The sequence below is a fragment of the Epinephelus lanceolatus genome, chromosome 8, assembly GCF_041903045.1.
Source record: "Epinephelus lanceolatus isolate andai-2023 chromosome 8, ASM4190304v1, whole genome shotgun sequence".
Taxonomy (NCBI): domain Eukaryota; kingdom Metazoa; phylum Chordata; class Actinopteri; order Perciformes; family Serranidae; genus Epinephelus; species Epinephelus lanceolatus.
The window spans coordinates 30,026,452-30,044,159 of record NC_135741.1 but is presented as its reverse complement, the minus strand read 5'-3'; the positions used below and the strand labels follow the sequence as shown (position 1 = coordinate 30,044,159).

General features: G+C 43.9%; 1 protein-coding gene across 1 annotated transcript; it reads left to right on the top strand.

Annotated features, from left to right (window-relative positions):
- The first annotated feature begins 85 nt into the window (after positions 1-85).
- mbd6 (methyl-CpG binding domain protein 6) lies at positions 86-16,897 on the top strand. The gene is made up of 13 exons (XM_033629903.2): positions 86-288; positions 1,255-1,473; positions 2,908-3,047; positions 4,040-4,142; positions 5,601-5,772; positions 7,834-10,269; positions 10,723-11,741; positions 12,175-12,283; positions 12,450-12,595; positions 13,621-14,382; positions 14,604-14,656; positions 15,162-15,228; positions 16,677-16,897. The coding sequence occupies exons 3-13, from the start codon at positions 2,932-2,934 to the stop codon at positions 16,746-16,748; spliced, it is 5,055 nt and encodes a 1,684-aa protein (XP_033485794.2). The 5' UTR covers positions 86-288; positions 1,255-1,473; positions 2,908-2,931; the 3' UTR covers positions 16,749-16,897.
- The last annotated feature ends 811 nt before the right edge of the window (positions 16,898-17,708 follow it).

Below are 17,708 nucleotides of genomic sequence, written 5' to 3'. Positions count from 1 at the left end.
TCTGTCTGGAACACTACAAAGGTCCCGTTGCATGTCGGGTACAATAGTCCCTGAGCGCTGAGTGCGCATGCCCGACAGAAAACTCCATTATTTTTTTTTTTGCTCGGAATCTGTAAGAAAAAAAAAACAGTGGGAAACTGTGAATTTTGGATTACATGGCTCGTTATGGTTGTCGGAATACATCTGAAATCTAGACGGTTTAGCAGAGCAGAGACCAAAGCGACGGCTGGATAACTGTGCACCGGGAGCGGGACATCCTTCAGTCTTGTTGGGACACTCCAGAATCAAGTAAATTTCAGTCAGTTAGCTCTGCTAGCCTAGCTGGTAGCGTTAGCCCCGAGATCCCAGGCGCAGTAAAATGAAGCGTTATTGCCCTTTGTTTTTAAATCGGACTGGCAGACGTTGCATAAACGCTGAGAGCTGATTGATCGCGCGAACACGCGATCTGGATGATAGAATTGTTTATTTTACGGTTATTTACTAAAGTATCGGCCGTTTCCAAAACATTCTCTGGCTAGTCCGTTAGCTAGCCAGCTAACTCTTGATTCTCCCGCGAGCCAGAAAAGCGAAGACTCCAAAACTTCGCCAACACAGAGAGCCTGACGCAGGGAAAGGTTGATAGGTCCTGCTAACATTAACGTTAGCTAACGGACGTCAATAAGTAAGTGCGATATGGTGATTAAATTCACAGAGTGTCTTTGGGAAGCAGTATTGTGTCTGGCTCGTTTCTTGTAACCGTAGCTAACACGCAAGAGTTTTGCATCGGAGTGTTTTGTACGCCTGACAGCTGTCACGACAACACAGTACAAAATAGGGTAGCTAGCTAGCTTAGCTGTTAGCTTAGCTGCTAGCCTGCCGTGCATCAGTCGTGTAGTTAGTGAGATATTGTTCCCTGGCTGCAGGCTGCAAAGATGTCGACATAAGCTCAACTACGAATGCACTGACGATTTCATTTTAAGTTCTCTTCATGTTGCTAGCTTGTTAGCTTCTGTATTGCGTGCTGGAAAGTCAGCTGCTTATGTTGTAGCTAAACATCCAGCAAACCACGGGCCTATCCAAACACACCCTCCCACTTCAAAGTAGCCGCAGCTTGCTCTTTAGTTGTATTCTTTTTGAGAGAGCAATGCATCGGATGTAATCGTTTTTTGAAGTAGGCTTGGGTCATATCAGCTGCAGGAAATTATTTAGCACATGAGCTATTTAGCCTGGTTCTCCATGTCAGATTACATAATCCACCTCCACCTTTCTTTGCAGGCTCTCCATCTTCATCCAAGACCCTACTCTGATGTGATCTGAACAAATAAATCTGTCATCCTCTAAACTGTGGATCTGTCTCATAGCTGAGCAAAGTCCAGGTTTTGGGGCATCAGGTCAGGTTTTACTGGCAGTCTGTGTGCTTCTAACCCACCAGCATGTACAGTGGACAGTGGATACCCTAGCCAAAACAGATCCTGGCTTCTCAAAGATGACAAGGTAAGCTGACTGTGCTTCAGTTATTCTGTTGTCTCATTACTTTGCAATGACAATAAACATATTGTCTTTTCTCGTGGCCACACCCAGTGGTGATGCATTTACATTATATTTTGGGTATTAATTGTTAGAGACAAAATTCTACAGAGGCTTGAGTTGTGGAGCACAGACATAAGGAAAGCAAATGTTGGGCAATTTGCCAGACCTTTCTGGGGACGTAGAAGACATCTGGAAAGTCAAGTCTCAGTAACTGTCATTAAAAAAGTGCAGTATATTTAATTAGCAGCCTTTTTGGCATGCACTCTTCATGGTTTTGTTAAACCTAGGCTGATGTCATCATCCTGTCAGAGTTACATTTTCTAATTTGCAGTTGTGTAATCAGATGATGTGGTTCACACATTTAGCATGCAGGTTAGAACACTGATATCTTAGACTTCACTGCAGAGTTGTTTGTTCATCCATTTTATGTATGCATGTGTTAACTTATTTAGTGACTGACAGTGAGACACAACAAGCTACATACAGTTTTAAAAGAAGTTCAACTGGGTTGGGAGCCTTTTTTGATATTGGGCTATAAAAGTATGTATGAGTTTTGACCATTTTAAAGCTCTGGTAAAGTGTCATTTTAAGATTGACTGATGGCTATGAAATTAAAAATTATAAATGTAAAATTCAGTTTTGAATCGGGATGGGTGTGAGTACTCGAGTACTCAATTTGGATGTTAGTGTTTGTTCAACATAGAGAGTAATGGCTTTATTTTATTTTTTGCTTTCTAAAAGAAAACATATATAATACCTATGAATGTAAATTGACCCTGTTTTATATCATAGCTATATACAGTGACGTAACTGCTGTCTATTGATATCTGCACAGATCCATTTAGCAAAAAATAATAGATCTGTGCAGCTGCAGACAACAGCCAGTGTTGTCAGCCAGACATTTGTAGATCGAACTTTACAGGCAGAATGGTGACTAGGCATAGGAGTGTTTGGAAGTATGCAGACAAAATAGACCAAATGAATATGCAGTGCAAGCTTTGTAATGTTAAACGTGTGTATCATAGCTAATCTGTACAGTTGGTGGTGTGAAGAAAGAAGGCTTATCCTCACCCCCAACCCACATTTTCACCTGGGTGTTACATTAGATAAATGTTTTCTTTGCAAGTGCTCTGCTAATTCAATGCAAGTACTTGTATATGGAAAGTACTTAAAATGCCCGTCCCTAGTTTTGAATATTACCCATGTTGTAAGACTTCTTAAGCCTGTGACATGAAAAATGAACACATGAATCATTTTAGTTGATGACACTGACTTTTCAAATACAGAACAATGATATTCTGGCTAATAGAATATGTATTAAAGACAACCCTTTGGATCTTTAAATTCATTTTATGAGATTACAGAGAAGATTTAGAATCATTTTGCTGCTTTTCCAAGGTGCTGGCAGGCCGCAGCTACAAAATGATGGGAGGCAGTGAGACTGTCAGTGGGGACAAGGATGGGGTCCGCAACACTGCAATACACATCCCCATCGGCTGGCAGAGGAGAGTGGAGGGCGGGCAGGTGATCTATGTCAGGTGGGTTGGTTCAGTTGAACAGAAGCATATGCAGATGTGTTGCTGGTGTTTATAATATTTGGACAGAGGATTTTAATTTGTATGGATGTAATTATGCACATGCATGAGTTTGTATGTTTGTGTGTCATTTACTCTGGAGAAATAAGAGTGCATTTGCCAACATTATTGGAGGGATACTATCTGCAAAGGAGACTTGCGGCTTCTGTGGTTTTGTTTTTGACATTTGCATAAAGATGCAGTGTTGTTTTTTTGTTTTTTTTCCCAGATAAGATTTTCATTTGCCTTATTAACCTTGGCCAGCTCATGTGAGAAGAGTTCATTTTATTTGATTTGAATACACGTTTTTCATTGAACAGTGGTTTGGATCTTGCTCAAAATTAAAGTGTGTAAAATCTGAAATTGCTTAGGATCCCTGTGTATCAGAGGAATGTTCCCTGCAAGAGTCATTTTCAAGACAATAGAATAGACAGAAGCTGAATAACGTATAAACAATAATGAGCTTGATACTATAATGAAACAACCCCTTATTCCTATGTGGGCTATAACCTGGATTTACGATAAGTTAAATCACTGTTGACTAGCAAGGCAAGTAACTGCAAGACATGAAGGCAGATGATAAGGAGACAGGAAGGGTGATATAATAAGGCTGTTTTTTCATCACCACAAATATCCTGTGGGCTGTACTGAATCCGTTCAGTGTTTACTTGTTTATTTCAGGGGATTTTTACACTTCTTTTTTAGATTATTTTTTCATCTACATTTTTAATTTTTAAATTGTTTAAATTACCTGGGCTAAAATATGATTTCAGAGTTTCTCTAATACAGCAGATGGCTTTAAGTGCTTCACATTCTCAAATCTCAATGAAATTATGAATATGGAGATCTTGAGGTCTCTTCTCTCTGCCGTACTTTAAACATATGTTTTCTTCATATTTTTTTAGTTTGCTTTGGGTTTACTGATGTAACAGTTTGGGTCTGTCTTCTGTCTGTAGTCCCAGTGGCACTGCCTTGTCCTCTCTGGACGAGGTCAAGACCTATCTGTTGACTGATGGCACCTGCAAATGTGGTCTTGAGTGTCCACTCATAATCCATAAGGTAAAGCCGGTCTATTTGTTTGTGTAGTGTCTGTCTGTGTATGTGTATGTGTAGTAAGAGTAGGCAATACAGACAAAATACAGTATACATTCAGTGCTCGACAGTGCGAGCGTTTCACTCGCATTTGTGACTAAAAATAGGTGTGTGCAAACTGTAAAAAATATTTAGGGGCACATGTGCGCATAAAAAAATCAGCCGAAGCAGCCTATATTTTTGTCAATAAAAAAAATATGATAATCTAACCGCAAATGTTGGAGGAACTCCAGCAGCCTTCCCTCTTCTCTCTTCCCCGTGTGACACAGTTATGGGCGGTTTTCCAAGCCACTGTCGGCACAATGAATATAAGTCCCACTATCGGCAGCGTGGAAATAAGTCAAAGTGTGGAGGAGACGGACCGGGTTAAGCGGCGGACCTCCGGGGAAGCCTGCTCCGTTCTCCCTGCAGTTAGGGACCGTTCTCCACGGCCAGGCTGTCGTCTGGGTGGGAATAAGTCAAAGTGTGGCGGAGAAGAGGGACCGGGAAAAGCGGCGGACCTCCGAGGAAGCCTGCTCCATTCTCCCCGCAGTTAGGGACCGTTCGCCATGGTACCGCTGCTGGGCAGGGTGGAAATAAGTCCTGCAGAGTTTCAGAGGACCTGGAGAATGTTTTAGGATAGTAATAACATTATATAAGATAATCATATTGCAAAGATAATATATATAAGATAATAACATTAAAGACAAAATTAAATTGCAATACTTTTTCAAAACTTGATGGATTTTACCTTTCTGTACATTTTGTATACAAATTCATTAAATAATTTTGCTTGTGAATGTCTATTTGCATCATGTTTATTACGGAAACACATTATTTGATCAATTTACATTGTGCCCCTAATGTTCTTTGTGCGCTCCTTACTTTTTCAACTTAGGAGCACATGTGCTCCTTGGGAAAAAAGTTAGCGTCAAGCCCTGACATTATATCCCCATATTATCTGGTCTTCAGTTTTCAGATGTAGTAGCTCTGTGACACTTGAATGTGCACTTATACACATATTTTAACAGCATGGTGCTGACCTTTAACCTCTTTAAACTCACCTGACCTTCTCAGTGGGTTAGTTTCACTAGTTATTTTATATCAATACATGCTGCTTTTAAACAATATATGTTTATATTACTATTATGTAGAAAGCAAATCAAACATTGTGAACTTTAAGTGGCATAGTACTTCCTTCCTGCACTGGAAGGGTTTTGTTTTGAAGGACATGCAGGCATGTGACATCCCCCATGAATTAAATATCTTTGACTCACTTTTTAATTGAAGTTCGTCCAACTGTGTGTAATCATGGCTAACCTTTTCCTTATTAAAATGTGAGTGCACATAGCCTGCGATAAGCAATGATCCTTGTGTGACTTTGCATATTATGAGTGTAAAATACCCCCACTGGTGCCCTTAACTGTCCTTAATGGTGTTCTGCAGGTTTTCAACTTCACTGTGGGAGTGAAGGTGGAGCAGCACAGCCAGCCATTAGGCAAAGCAGAGCAGGACATGACCAAACTCTGTAACCACCGCAGGAAAGTGGTAGCGATGGCTGCCCTGTGTCGGAGTATGCAGGCCTCACAGCTGCCCTTTGCCAACCTTCATCATCCAGGTAAATTTTGAAACAGTGAGACACACTACTGCTGTACATATATTATCAAACATGGTGAACAAATCATAAACAAATCTATTGAAATAGCTTTTTGAAATGTTAATTTTAATTTGATGTGGATGTAGTCTGTCTGTAAGGTGTCTCTACATTTCCCCCAGAGCTTTTTATATTGGGGTTGAGTGTCCTTTGTATGCTGTATTAACCTCATGTAAAGGGACTATGATCTCACAGGTCCCACAGGATCAAATGCAGATGTACCCTAATGTTACCCTAACGTGTGTGGGAGTGCTTTGCCAGTATCATCCCCGTGGTGGTGTGAACTGGATATAAAATTTAATTAGTGAAAGTATGAGAGGCCATTTTTATTGAGCCTCACCACGCATGTAAATACACTTTCCTCCAGTAAACGACACGCCTCCAAAACACAGAATCAGATGTTTCCATTTAGTTTCTCCCTCGCTCTCTTGTCCCCCATTTCCTTTCTCTTATTCTCTCTGAAGGCTTATACTTTACCATCTGGTTTGTGCCTGTTTATATGTGAATCAACATTAGTTATCAGAGAAACTGTGACATGATCCATGTTTAGTCACACTTTTATGGATTTATCTTGAAGCAGTACGAACTGAACAAGCTAAAATTGTCTTGTTTCCCTGTGGGAAGGGATAGACAGATTTTCAATAGAAAACGCTTTTGATGGTGTGTGTGTGATCAGAATCACCACAGGAGAGGCGGGAGAGGGTTGGGGTATCTGTCAGAGCAGTCAGTGATGATCGGAAATCCTGTGGGAGCAGGTGGGTGTGGGATTGAAAGAAAGAAAAACGAACGCTAGTCAGTGCTGCAGCTGTCAGCCACAAGGAATTGAAACCACTGTTATTTTAATACCAGTAATGTACTTCCACATGGGAAACAGAAGACACTGAGCAAAAATCATAAGGTGTGGTTGGTGGAAAAAATCATCCCATCATTATGATCATGTGGATTAGTCTTCATCTCTTTTATTCTTTGCAAGTCTGTTTATATTTTGACAAAACTATTGTCAGCTCCCTTTTAATTATTTGGTTGTTTTGTACTTTTACCCTCTGCTCTCTTCCTCGGATCCATGATAGTGCACATACAGAGTTGTGAAACCAAATGCATCATCCCTTTGGACATGAGTTCTTGGAATGGGTTAAATCTCACTGTAGTACAAGATTTCTGCATCACACAGGCATGCGTTAAATGCCCAATTACAGAAGAGTCAAACAATCATTTACAAGATTATATGAACATACAAGGCACACAATGATATATTATCCAAAATACATGGGCTCCCGTAGAAGGGGTCATATTTTTGTGTTGCATTCTTTGACACACACTCTGCTTCCAAGCAGTGTTGTCACTATACTGGAATTTCTAACTTCGATACAATACCTTGAAAAAATATTGTTTTTTGTTGCCACAGGAAGAAAATTGACATTGAGGGCATACCATTTAAAATTAGATAAATAAAACACTGCTATGACCTGACAATGCTGACTTTTGTTCTGAGTTAGTAGCAGAGAACAGCAGACTGACGGTAATAAACATTAACGAAAAGAGAGAACGAGAAAGCACAGCTGGTACCAGTGTATTGATACTGCAGAAAATGAGTACTTAAACCGTTTCAGATATTCAGAATCAATATGTATTGATAAATTGATATTTTTGACAACACTACATCCAAGGACACATTGGATTTTCGAAATGTAATAGCTAATAGAAGGTGGCAGCTTCTTCTCATCATGTTTGGTGGTGTTTCCAAGGTAGAAGACCGAGCGTGGCCTCAAGATTACCTCAGGCATTAAAATCAAACATCAAAATGCTCCTACTGAGCACTTGGGGCAGAATTTTAATTCTCAGCTTTTTAATTTTGTAGACTGTATGCAAACCCTTTTATGAAAGCAGAGAAAGTACCTTCACCATTACCCACATTTCAGTGCTGTCATATTGAACTAGCAGCATTTTATTCCATGCTTTGTGTGTGTGTGTGTGTGTGTGTGTGTGTGTGTGTGTGTGTGTGTGTGTGTGTGTCTCCACTTTCAGAGATGAGCAGTGGAGTGGACAGCCGTGATCCAAAGCGAGTAATTGTGGAACGGGAAGAGGAGGACCATGGCATTTACCATCCCAAACTCCATCCGGTCCCAGCTCGAGCCCACAGCAACCTGCACATGAATCCCTGTGCCAGCCCCAAGTCCTCCCACCACTTTATTTACCCTTACAATGGTTCCTCCCCTGTACTCCACACAGGCACAAACTCTCACCATCCCCTAGATGCTTTGAGAAGGCTTCACCATCCTCCTCCCCTTCCTGCCTCCTCCAGCTCTTCCTCCACTTCCTCATTCCCAGCTTACAGCACTGCCCAGAGGTCACCCCACACCCCCACACCTCAAGGTCGAAGAACACCCAAAACCCCAGAGACTCCGGGTTCTCCTCGGCTAGGGCCCCTTTCTTCACCTCCTCCCTCTTCCCCTATGACCATGGGTGGAGGAGGAAGAGGAGCACAGACTCACGCTCATCATCCTCATGGTGTCATTGTGGGAGGCTCCCCCCTCTCGCCGTCTCCCTCCCGCTCTCCCTCTGTCCATAACATGAACTGTATGTCTCCTCACCAGCGGTCCCGCCACCCTTCAGCCTCTCCTTCCCCTCTCTCTGATCAGGGAGGAGGCTCAACAGCAGCAGGAGGAGGAGGACTGATGGGAAGTAACTTGCCTCAGAGGAGGAAATCCACCTCTTCCTCTCCGCACTCCCCTCTCCCTGGTGGCTCCCCAAACCCCAGCCCACACTTCCCCAAGTACAAGCTGGAAGACATCTTGGAGCAGTTTAAGAACTCAGGCAACAGCAGCACTAATAACCACCACCTCCTAATACCTACTAACCCCTCCTTACTGACCAACCAAAGCAGTAGCAACCCTAATGCCCTCTCCGCGAAGCCCTCAAAGAGCACCATGAGTCCGATTCCTAGCGCAGGACCACCAGGTTTTGGGTTGAACTCCGCAGGGACTTCTAGTTTACCTCTGGGGCCATTTCTGAACCACCACCACAGTCATCAGGGCAAGTTGCCACACCCAGCTTCTTTCCCTGCAAGTAGCCTGCTCTCTGCGGCTGCCAAGGCTCAGCTGGCTAACCAGGGCCAGAGCTCAAAGGGGGCTAGCAACCCGGTGAACTTGCCCTCTTCTCTGGAGGTCTTGAAAGAGGCACAACACCAACAGTCATCAAAGGTAACAAACAGCACTTTACATAACAGCCACCCTCCCTCCTCCAATGCTTCTACTAGGCCTCCCCATCCCTCCCTTGCAGCAGCCTCCTCCGTCCTTTTTCCTCCATCCCACTCTCTGGCCCAGTCCCTGGCTTCCTCTTTGCCCCACCTGCCCTCCACAGCAGAGCGCAATGCGTCACACAGGAAGAGGCAACGCCGATCTCCGACAGTGCTCAGCATGCTAAGAGACACCCAGCAGCTGGCTAATGGGCCGCAGAAGACCCCACCAGGAGACACTGGTTCTGCTACAGTTATCAACCTATCCTCCTCCTCCTCTTCCTTCCCCTCATCCTCGCACTCCTCCTCTACCTCAGCTGTGCAGAACCAGAATGCTGTCATGTTAGAAAACCACCATCATCTCCTCCCCGGGCAGACGCCAAGGCTCCCTGCTCCCCGACAGATGGCGCAACTCACCAGGCCTCCTAGACAAACCGAGACTCTGGATTTCACTACAGGCCTGACATCTACACCTCTTGGCTTAGATCCTCCAACCCAGCCTCTGTCTGCTCTGTTACACCTGCTCAGTGTGCAGAATGCGCAGGCCACAGCCTCAGCATCAGCATCTAACCAGCCAGGATCTGTGTCTGTTGAAGGAGGTGGACACACTAATAAACAGAGCCCCAGACGCTCACCCTCTTCTCCTGCCCCTCATTCTAATGTCAGGCACCCACAGACTCGGTCACCATGCCGAACCAGTAACACTAATCCTCTACCGTCTGTGCTACAGCCGCTTTCTCCTCCCCCCACATCCCCTCAGTTCAGATCAGTGCAGTCTCCAACGCATCCTAGGTCTACTAAATCAAGTCCTTTGCATTCTCAGAGACACTCTCCCTCTAATACAGTGCTGCCCAACTCAAATTTAGCTTTACACAACAGCAGCAGCCCGTCTCAGCTTACGTTCCCAACTCCCTCAGACAAGCATCAACCAACTGAGAATCACATTCCTACAATAGACTCTGTTTCCCAGGCACCATTGCAGGAAGACTCACCACAGAGCCCTGTGGCAACAGACATTGGTAGTAACAGCATATCTGCATCAGTGGACCTGAGTCATTCTCAAGGTAGTGTTTCTATGGCGATATCCGGCTCCCCGAAGCCTCTTGATCTTAGCAACCATGTCCTGGCCCTTCTCGCAGCATCTTCCACCGCACCCCAGGGGGAGGGCAGCACCTCCGACCATGCCACTGATGTCGTAATGTCTTCCCAAGAAAATCCCACTGAAGGTGAAGATCTTTTTCAGTCTGAAGTGTGTTTTTAATCTTGAACATATAACCTTAACTTTCCAAAATGTATTGAAGTAAGGAGGTTTGTGGAGCTTTGCAGTATATTTAAAATGTACCAATATAGACATCAAAAAGATGCTCTCACAAATTTTGCTCAATGATATGAACTTTGCATGTGGCCATGAGCTCTCCCTTTAAATCAGGCTTTATGAATGATTGCATCTGTTAGGATGGTCCAGGGGAAGGGTCACAGTTGTTTTCTGCACCCTTTATAGGATTTGCCCTAGATGAATATGAGTGTACATGTTCATTGATGTACCAGATTCAACCACCACAGTTAAATCCTGTGTAAAACACTGCATGCTGTTCAGCTCAAGCCCCCTTTTGTAAAATGTGTTTAGTGATTGATAAGTCATCCTGAACAGATGAGAATGATTCATGTCTTCCCCACAGGGCCAGAGGAGCCTAGAGGTGTGGACCCAAAAGACTCCATAGTGACTAAACCTCCAGCAGCCACCAGCCCTGGGCCGGCTATCTCCTCTCGTCTCGGGGATAATCACAGTCCTCACACCCCTTCGGCTTTGGGCGACTCAACCTCTCCCTTACCTCTGGCAGAGGCCTTCCCCTTCATGAACCAAGAGCAGCTGCTTCAGCTGCTGTCATCCACAGGAGGTCTACCATCCCTCCTGGACCCTACAGTCCTGGCGTCATTGCCCTTAGGAGGGCTGTGGTTGGGAGGGCAACATGCACAGATTGCCCCCGCCAATGCTACACCACAACCACCACAGACTGTTGCAGAGCAGCAGCAATCGGAGCAGCAGCAGCAGTTACTGATACAACAACAAGAGACACAGCAGCAAAACCAGGATCAGCAACAGAAACAACAACAGATAAACAATCCTTTGTTTCCCTTGTTGCCCTTGTTGAGTGGTGCCCAAGGGGAGCTGCCTCTGAACCTTTTGGGCCTGCTGAACCCCCTTCCACCCCCTGCCTCAACCACTACCCCAGGACAGGAAGCTGATTTAGGGCTAACAGAAAAACCTAGCCTCCAGGCTCTGCTTATGGCCTCCTTGTTGCTCGGGCAACAGCAGACACCTTTGTTACCTCTGTCTGGGCTGGGTCAGTTGAGCCAGGTCAGCTTGGAAGTCCCTCTCCAGCAGCCACAGCAGATCCCCACCACATTAGAGGGCCTCACCTTGGATAAGACCTCTGGCCTTCTGGATCCATCAACTCTATCAGGCCCGGGGCTCCTGGAGGTCGCCCAGAGCCTTCTCCCCGTTCCTCCAGGAGCTGAGGGCTCTCTCCAAGCCCTGCAGTCTCTGCTCTTTCCTGCCGCTCTTCCTCCTCCCCATGCAGCCTTCCTGCCCCTCAGCCCTGCCTTGCTCACTGCTGCCCTGAGCTCTGCCGAGCTCCACCCGCCTCCCCACACCCAATTAGCTCCTGCACAGCAAACCCAACATAACCAACCTCAGGTAGGCTCCCCTATCTCCTGTAGCTGTTTCCTCTGAGCTCCTTCTGGTTTTCCTATAAAAATATGTGAGCTCATTTCCTTAACTGCTCCATTGTTTCCCCCGCGTTAGTTTTTTACTTTCCACACAAACTCATCAACTGTTTTCCTTTACCGCTAAAATATGTTCTTCCCTAAATTATTTTCAAACGAAGCTTTACTTAAACTACATGGTTTGTTTGGGTTGGTTACAACATGTCTATCTTAATGTATGTCAGGGATGGATGTATATGTTTTTGGAAACATTTTTAATTTTGAAAATGTGAAGAATTTGGTCTTGTCTCTGTATTTCTGCGACCCCATCGCTACCTTTTTTCCCTTTGATTTTCTATTTTATAATTTGTTTACTTGACACAATAACTAAACTCCTCTTTCCTCTACTGTACTTTCCTCTCCAGGTACCTACTGATGCTGGTGTTGACACCCTCATCCCCCTTTCTCTCCAAGGCAAGGACAACCCCATCCTCCAACAGTTACTGCCCACTTTGCTTAACTCTGCTGTATTAGGTGAGTTGGTGTCCACCCAGTGTAACACTTCTGTCTAAAGATTATAAATAAATGAAATAAACCAGCAAAGCTTACTAACTGCTTTTAGTCTTAAAACTTAAAACATTGCAGGCATTCTACAGCAGTAAGCCATTTCATCAATTCCTCTCTGAATTTGTCTTTGTAGGAGATCTTTCTGGCATCGCAGGCCTCCATAACATGTTGGGGATTGGAGCAGGTTCCATCCTCCTACCCCCAGTCCAGACCTCTGCTTTGGGCATGCCTCTGCTGCAGGGTCCTGATGGAGCTATCAACTTGCTCAATAATATACAGGTAGGTAACTGGCGTGTAGAGCAGTGGACAAAACATCCAGGTAGCAGCTTCTCATATTTAGGCTGAACTGACCTGTGCTTTCACTGGTTAAGCTTACAAACATCACCAGTAGCAGGTCGTATCAGCTGTCAGTTATGAATGTTAATTCTGTAAGAAACTTGAAGACAAGTGTAAATCACACTTCTGCTCTCTACAAGCTGGTGTCTAAACTCAGCCTATGATCTTTTGTGAGGGAACAAAGTCCACTCAGTAACCGCGAGTGAATTGAGTGGTTTTATAGGTCAAACAGCTCTAACAGAGTGTCACAGTTGGTTACATTCTCCCAGTTAAACTTTTATTACTGTTGTGTGAAATGATACCAACATATGAACTCGATAATTTTTAACCAGGACCTTCAGTACATGGATCAATTGAGCAGTCTTCAGCTGTTAGTTAAATGTGTCAGACATGTATTTAATCAACATGTAGGTTTTAAAAAAGCATTTACTGATATTATGTTATTCACGTTTTAATAGCGTTCTTTATACTTGTGTACAGCGCACTCAGAATATGCGTCTCAGTTGTGGGTTTTTTTTCAGCAAAGCACAGCTTCTTGTCTATTCAGGTTTTTGGATATGAGCAAATATTCCAATACTGACATTTTCAAGAAGTTGGTTGAAGTAATGAAGGATAGAGGCTGCGTTCACACGGTCGAACACATTATAAAAATCCTGTTTTGATACAAAGAAGCAAAATGGCACAAGTGGTTCCAGCTGTTTAACTTCTCCATACTTTGACATGATAAACAACATGTTATGGCACGTTAATCAGAGCAAGGCTGCACGTAAGCAGGAATATTGTGGAATATTCATTTCTCATTAACAATGCAAACTTCTTAGTAGAAATATTGTCTTCTTCACAGTAAGGACAAAACTGTAATATTTGTGTATGTAAACATAGTCACTATTTGTTCCCTAACATTTTTGGGATCTTTGACTGTTACTGATTGGATTAACTGTTTTTTTTTTTAAATTTTTCTCCTCTAGCTAAACCTCGCACCACCCTCAGAAGGAGAGAAGCCAATGTCATTGCAGGAAACACAAAGTCCTGCCCCACAGGAAGACATTCCAGCCAGTCAGATGGCTCCCGAAGTGGTTCCCAGTCCTGTTCCTGCTCCACCCCCTGCCCAAGAACACACCCCACCCCCACAGCGAGTATCTGAGGGCAGGTCTGTTATCGATCCTTACACCTCTTTCATGGATACGATTTATACCTCCTTCCTTCAAGTCAGTGCTAAAGAACAGGAAGATAGGGCCCACTTGGGGCCATCTGATCCCACTTCACCCTTCTGTGCCTTACCGCCGGTTTCTTTCCCTGTGGAGCACCATACCCCATCCACCCCTGTCCCAACTCTTCCCCAGGCAAGTGCCCCAGTTTCCCTCAGCCCACGTCGGGCGTGTTCCCTCCGCAACCCAGACTTATCCCGACTCAGCCTGGAAGCAGCAGCCCATTCCCCAGCCCAGGGGACACCCAAACCCACCGAAGATGGGTCTACATCACCCTTACAAAGGAAACCGGTTATGGTAGAGGGACATACCCACCCAGAGCCTCCTCTGCCACCCATATACCTGGAGGAGGCTAAGACAGACTGTACTGGGCCGGCTACGGCTGTGTGCCCCTATGTGGAGGCAGGGGTGGATAGGCAGGGGCATCTTTCCCACACAGGGTACCTCAGTCCCAGGGATGGATGCAGTGGGAGGCCCAGTGAGGAGACAGCTGGGACATTGCTGCACACGGAACAGGGAAGGGTGAGTGCCTGGGTCTCATGTTTGCTTTAAACTTATAGGCTTATGTGATATCATAAAGTGGGGTTGTGTAATCATCCTGCTGAGACACCAGAATTCAGTTTTTTTCGTATGGACCAAAGACTGTAAAAAAGAGGAAAGTAACATTGTGATTGAGTTATATAGCTTCATTTCTATGCCACTGATACTCATAGATGATTTCATTTCTCATTTTACATCCCAAGGATCAAGCGGGAGCAGCGGGTGGAGCCAGAAGAGGAAGGAAAAGGAAACAAACGTAAGTTGTCCTGTTAATGGTGGATTTCTCAGACATGTGCTAGACAGGGAATCGCCTGGATAAATCAGTTTCCAGTGAAAATCAAAGTGGTCTCGTTTTCCAGTAGTGTTGCAGGATACACAGATACTAAAGACATATTTTAATGCCCTGCCATTAAAAACATTAGTACCTGTACTTTAAGAATGACAATGTTTTGAGAAGAGCCGTATTTCCTATTAAGTCCTATGAGTTGCACTGATGTGCGACAGCGGCGCAGTGTGTGTGCAGCGCTTTGCAGGGCTTGCTGTTGCCCTGGCAAGTAAGCTTTCTGTTTGGGCAGGTGGAATGCTTTATGCAGTCTTCCGATAGTACAAGTGGAAAATAAATGTAATGTATGTAACGCTGTTTGAAAATAAACTGAGTACTCTATCAGCACTAGTCTCAAGACATGCTTTTTCTGATGTTCCTAAACCACAGTCCTTTCAGATCTAGTGAGTATTAATGTGTTTCTTACTTTGTGTATCAGGCTACAGAATGTGTTGGAAGACTTCAGAGACGTGGATGCTACAGCACTAGAGGAAACCAAGGCTACGGTAAGACCCAGCTCATCATTACTGAGTGACAGATCAACTATTTTAAACATGTTTAGTACCTCGCACTGGTATTATTGAACAGTCTTGGGTCAGGCTATTAACAAATTCTAAGCCACCTGTCTTACTTTAAAGCATAGCCTCTTTTCCCCCCAGTTGTTCATAAATATGCTTACTAGGTGAACTAGTAAGCTAACATTTGCACTATTAAAATGTATTTACCAATTAGCTGTATTACTATTCCAAATGTAAGGACATTCATATGAGCCAAAATGGATCTTTTTAACTTTTTGAGCAAGAGACTTAGACTCATAAGTGCTAAAATCGTAGGCAATTGGACTTGCTTGCATTTCTTGAAGACGTCTCGCCTCTCATCCAAGAAGCTTCTGTAGTTCTAAATGACTGGTATGAAGTTGTAGGCTATAAACCCTGTGTGGGTGGGAACCCTTGCAGAGTCGTAGGGGTCACGTGAGCTCATAGTTTCAGAGTCATTAAGGTCACAGTGTGAGTCATTGACCCACCTGGCCACACTGTGAGTCGAGACAGAGACTTAGACATACCATCCATCTCAGAAACCACTGATGAAAGTGCAGAGGGTGATGCTAATACACCTAGCCATGATACAGCTGCTGCTGACTTAGCAGCTACCAGCAAGCACAAACGAGAGAGGACCTACGAATATTCAGAGAGTCATCTCAAGTGCAGCTCAAGTTTTATACAATATATGTAGAAAGGGGTCCCTGCTCAGTCTCTCTTTGAGCTTGGAGGTCCTTGGGCTGAGAAATGTCCTGCTTTAGTTTGTAATCACCTTAAACTAAGAATTGTTTTTGTTAAACTTAGAATGAGCCATTTATATCTACATATGTAGCGAGTTCTCTTTCATGGAGTCTGCCATGTTGTTCCACAGTAGCCTTGAACTGACAAACCATACACTGGCTCTAAATAGGGCCTTTTGCATCGGCTGTTGTAGTTTTCCTACACGCTTGGCACACTGGACCTTAAATTAGACAGTACATGTAAAAGCCCAGCTAGGGACAAGTGTTGAAAATTAGCAATAGCCCTTAAGTGTCTGGGCAGCACATCGGTGTCATGCTCTGTATTGAAACTATGTCACACTGCATCGTCCCTATCCAAGAAAATGAAATAAATTTAATTCAGTTAAAAAAAAAAAAAAAGCAGGGTGTTTGCAAAAAAAACAGCAAAGAAAGACACTGCATCTGTGTAGGTTTGGGGGGCAGTTATCTCTCTCTTACACTGAACTCTCAGGACCCTGTGAATGGTGGAAAACAATTAGTAGATGTGGAGGGATTGCCAAAGATAAAGCTTATTGTTTCATGCTGGGAATGATTGTGCAGTTCTGACTGCGGTGATAAAGTAATTCCACCTCTCGGGGGACAAGACGGAGATGAAGCTAATGTGACTGTAATTTCTCTCTGTGTGTCTTGGTCCAGACAGCACTGCTGAAGCCTGAGAGGTCAGTCCGCGGCAGGAGGCGACGAGGCGCCAGGTCTCAGAGGCAGTGATTGGTGGCGTCGGAGCTGCAAGTCAGAGCTGTTCACCAATCAAAGGCGGCCAGACGCCTCTCTTTCCCCCCTCCATCTCGCCACCATCTTCACCACTGTGTAGACCTTTCTTTTCTTTCTTTTTTTTTAATTCAACTGCACTAATATTATGCCGTTGTCATGTCAACCATTGTTATGGCAACCACTATGAAAAAAACACATAGGAGAGAGGTCTAGTTTGAAAAGTTAATTTATAAAAAGTGGAAAAAAAATGTGGATACTTTTTCACTTAGGTCTTCTCTTAGGTTCACAACATAACATTGTGATCAGAGATCTGTTAATTATGGTTGGTGTTAGAATTGTATCAATGAGAAAACACAAAAAGACAAAAGTACTGTTTTCTTCTCATCAGTGTATAACTGTGAGTCAGGATAAAGCCCAACTACTTGAACGATGCTCTCTGTTGTTAGTGTGTCTGTACGTGTGTGGATGTGTTTGTCTTTCAATGTGTCTGAGTGTGTGTTGGACAACAGTGCTGTTGCTGAGCCCCTCACTGTCCAACCATTAGTGGAATTTATTTTCATTCTAGTATACGAGACCCTGTCTGTTTGTCGTTGTTTGTCCGATAAAGGCTTCTTTGCAGAGACACAGTGGTTGTATTTCAAAGAAGTGTTTTGAAAGGTTCTCAGAAGGTCCTGGAAGAGAATATATAAGAAGGAGCAGACTTGAGTTGTTTTCTTTCACCGCATAAGATATCTTTAGTATGGGACAAGCCAAGGAAATAATGTTCACCGTATCAGGTTTCATGAATCAGTTTACATCAGTCACTGGTCACACAGAAAATATCATGATTCCACATGTCCTGTGAGATGTTCCTCAATAGTTTGTGCATCACTAATAATGTTATGAACTGAGAAAACGTTAATTTAAAAAATGAAGTTCTTTTGTACAACTCTCTGAATCATGCTATAACGTGTCAGG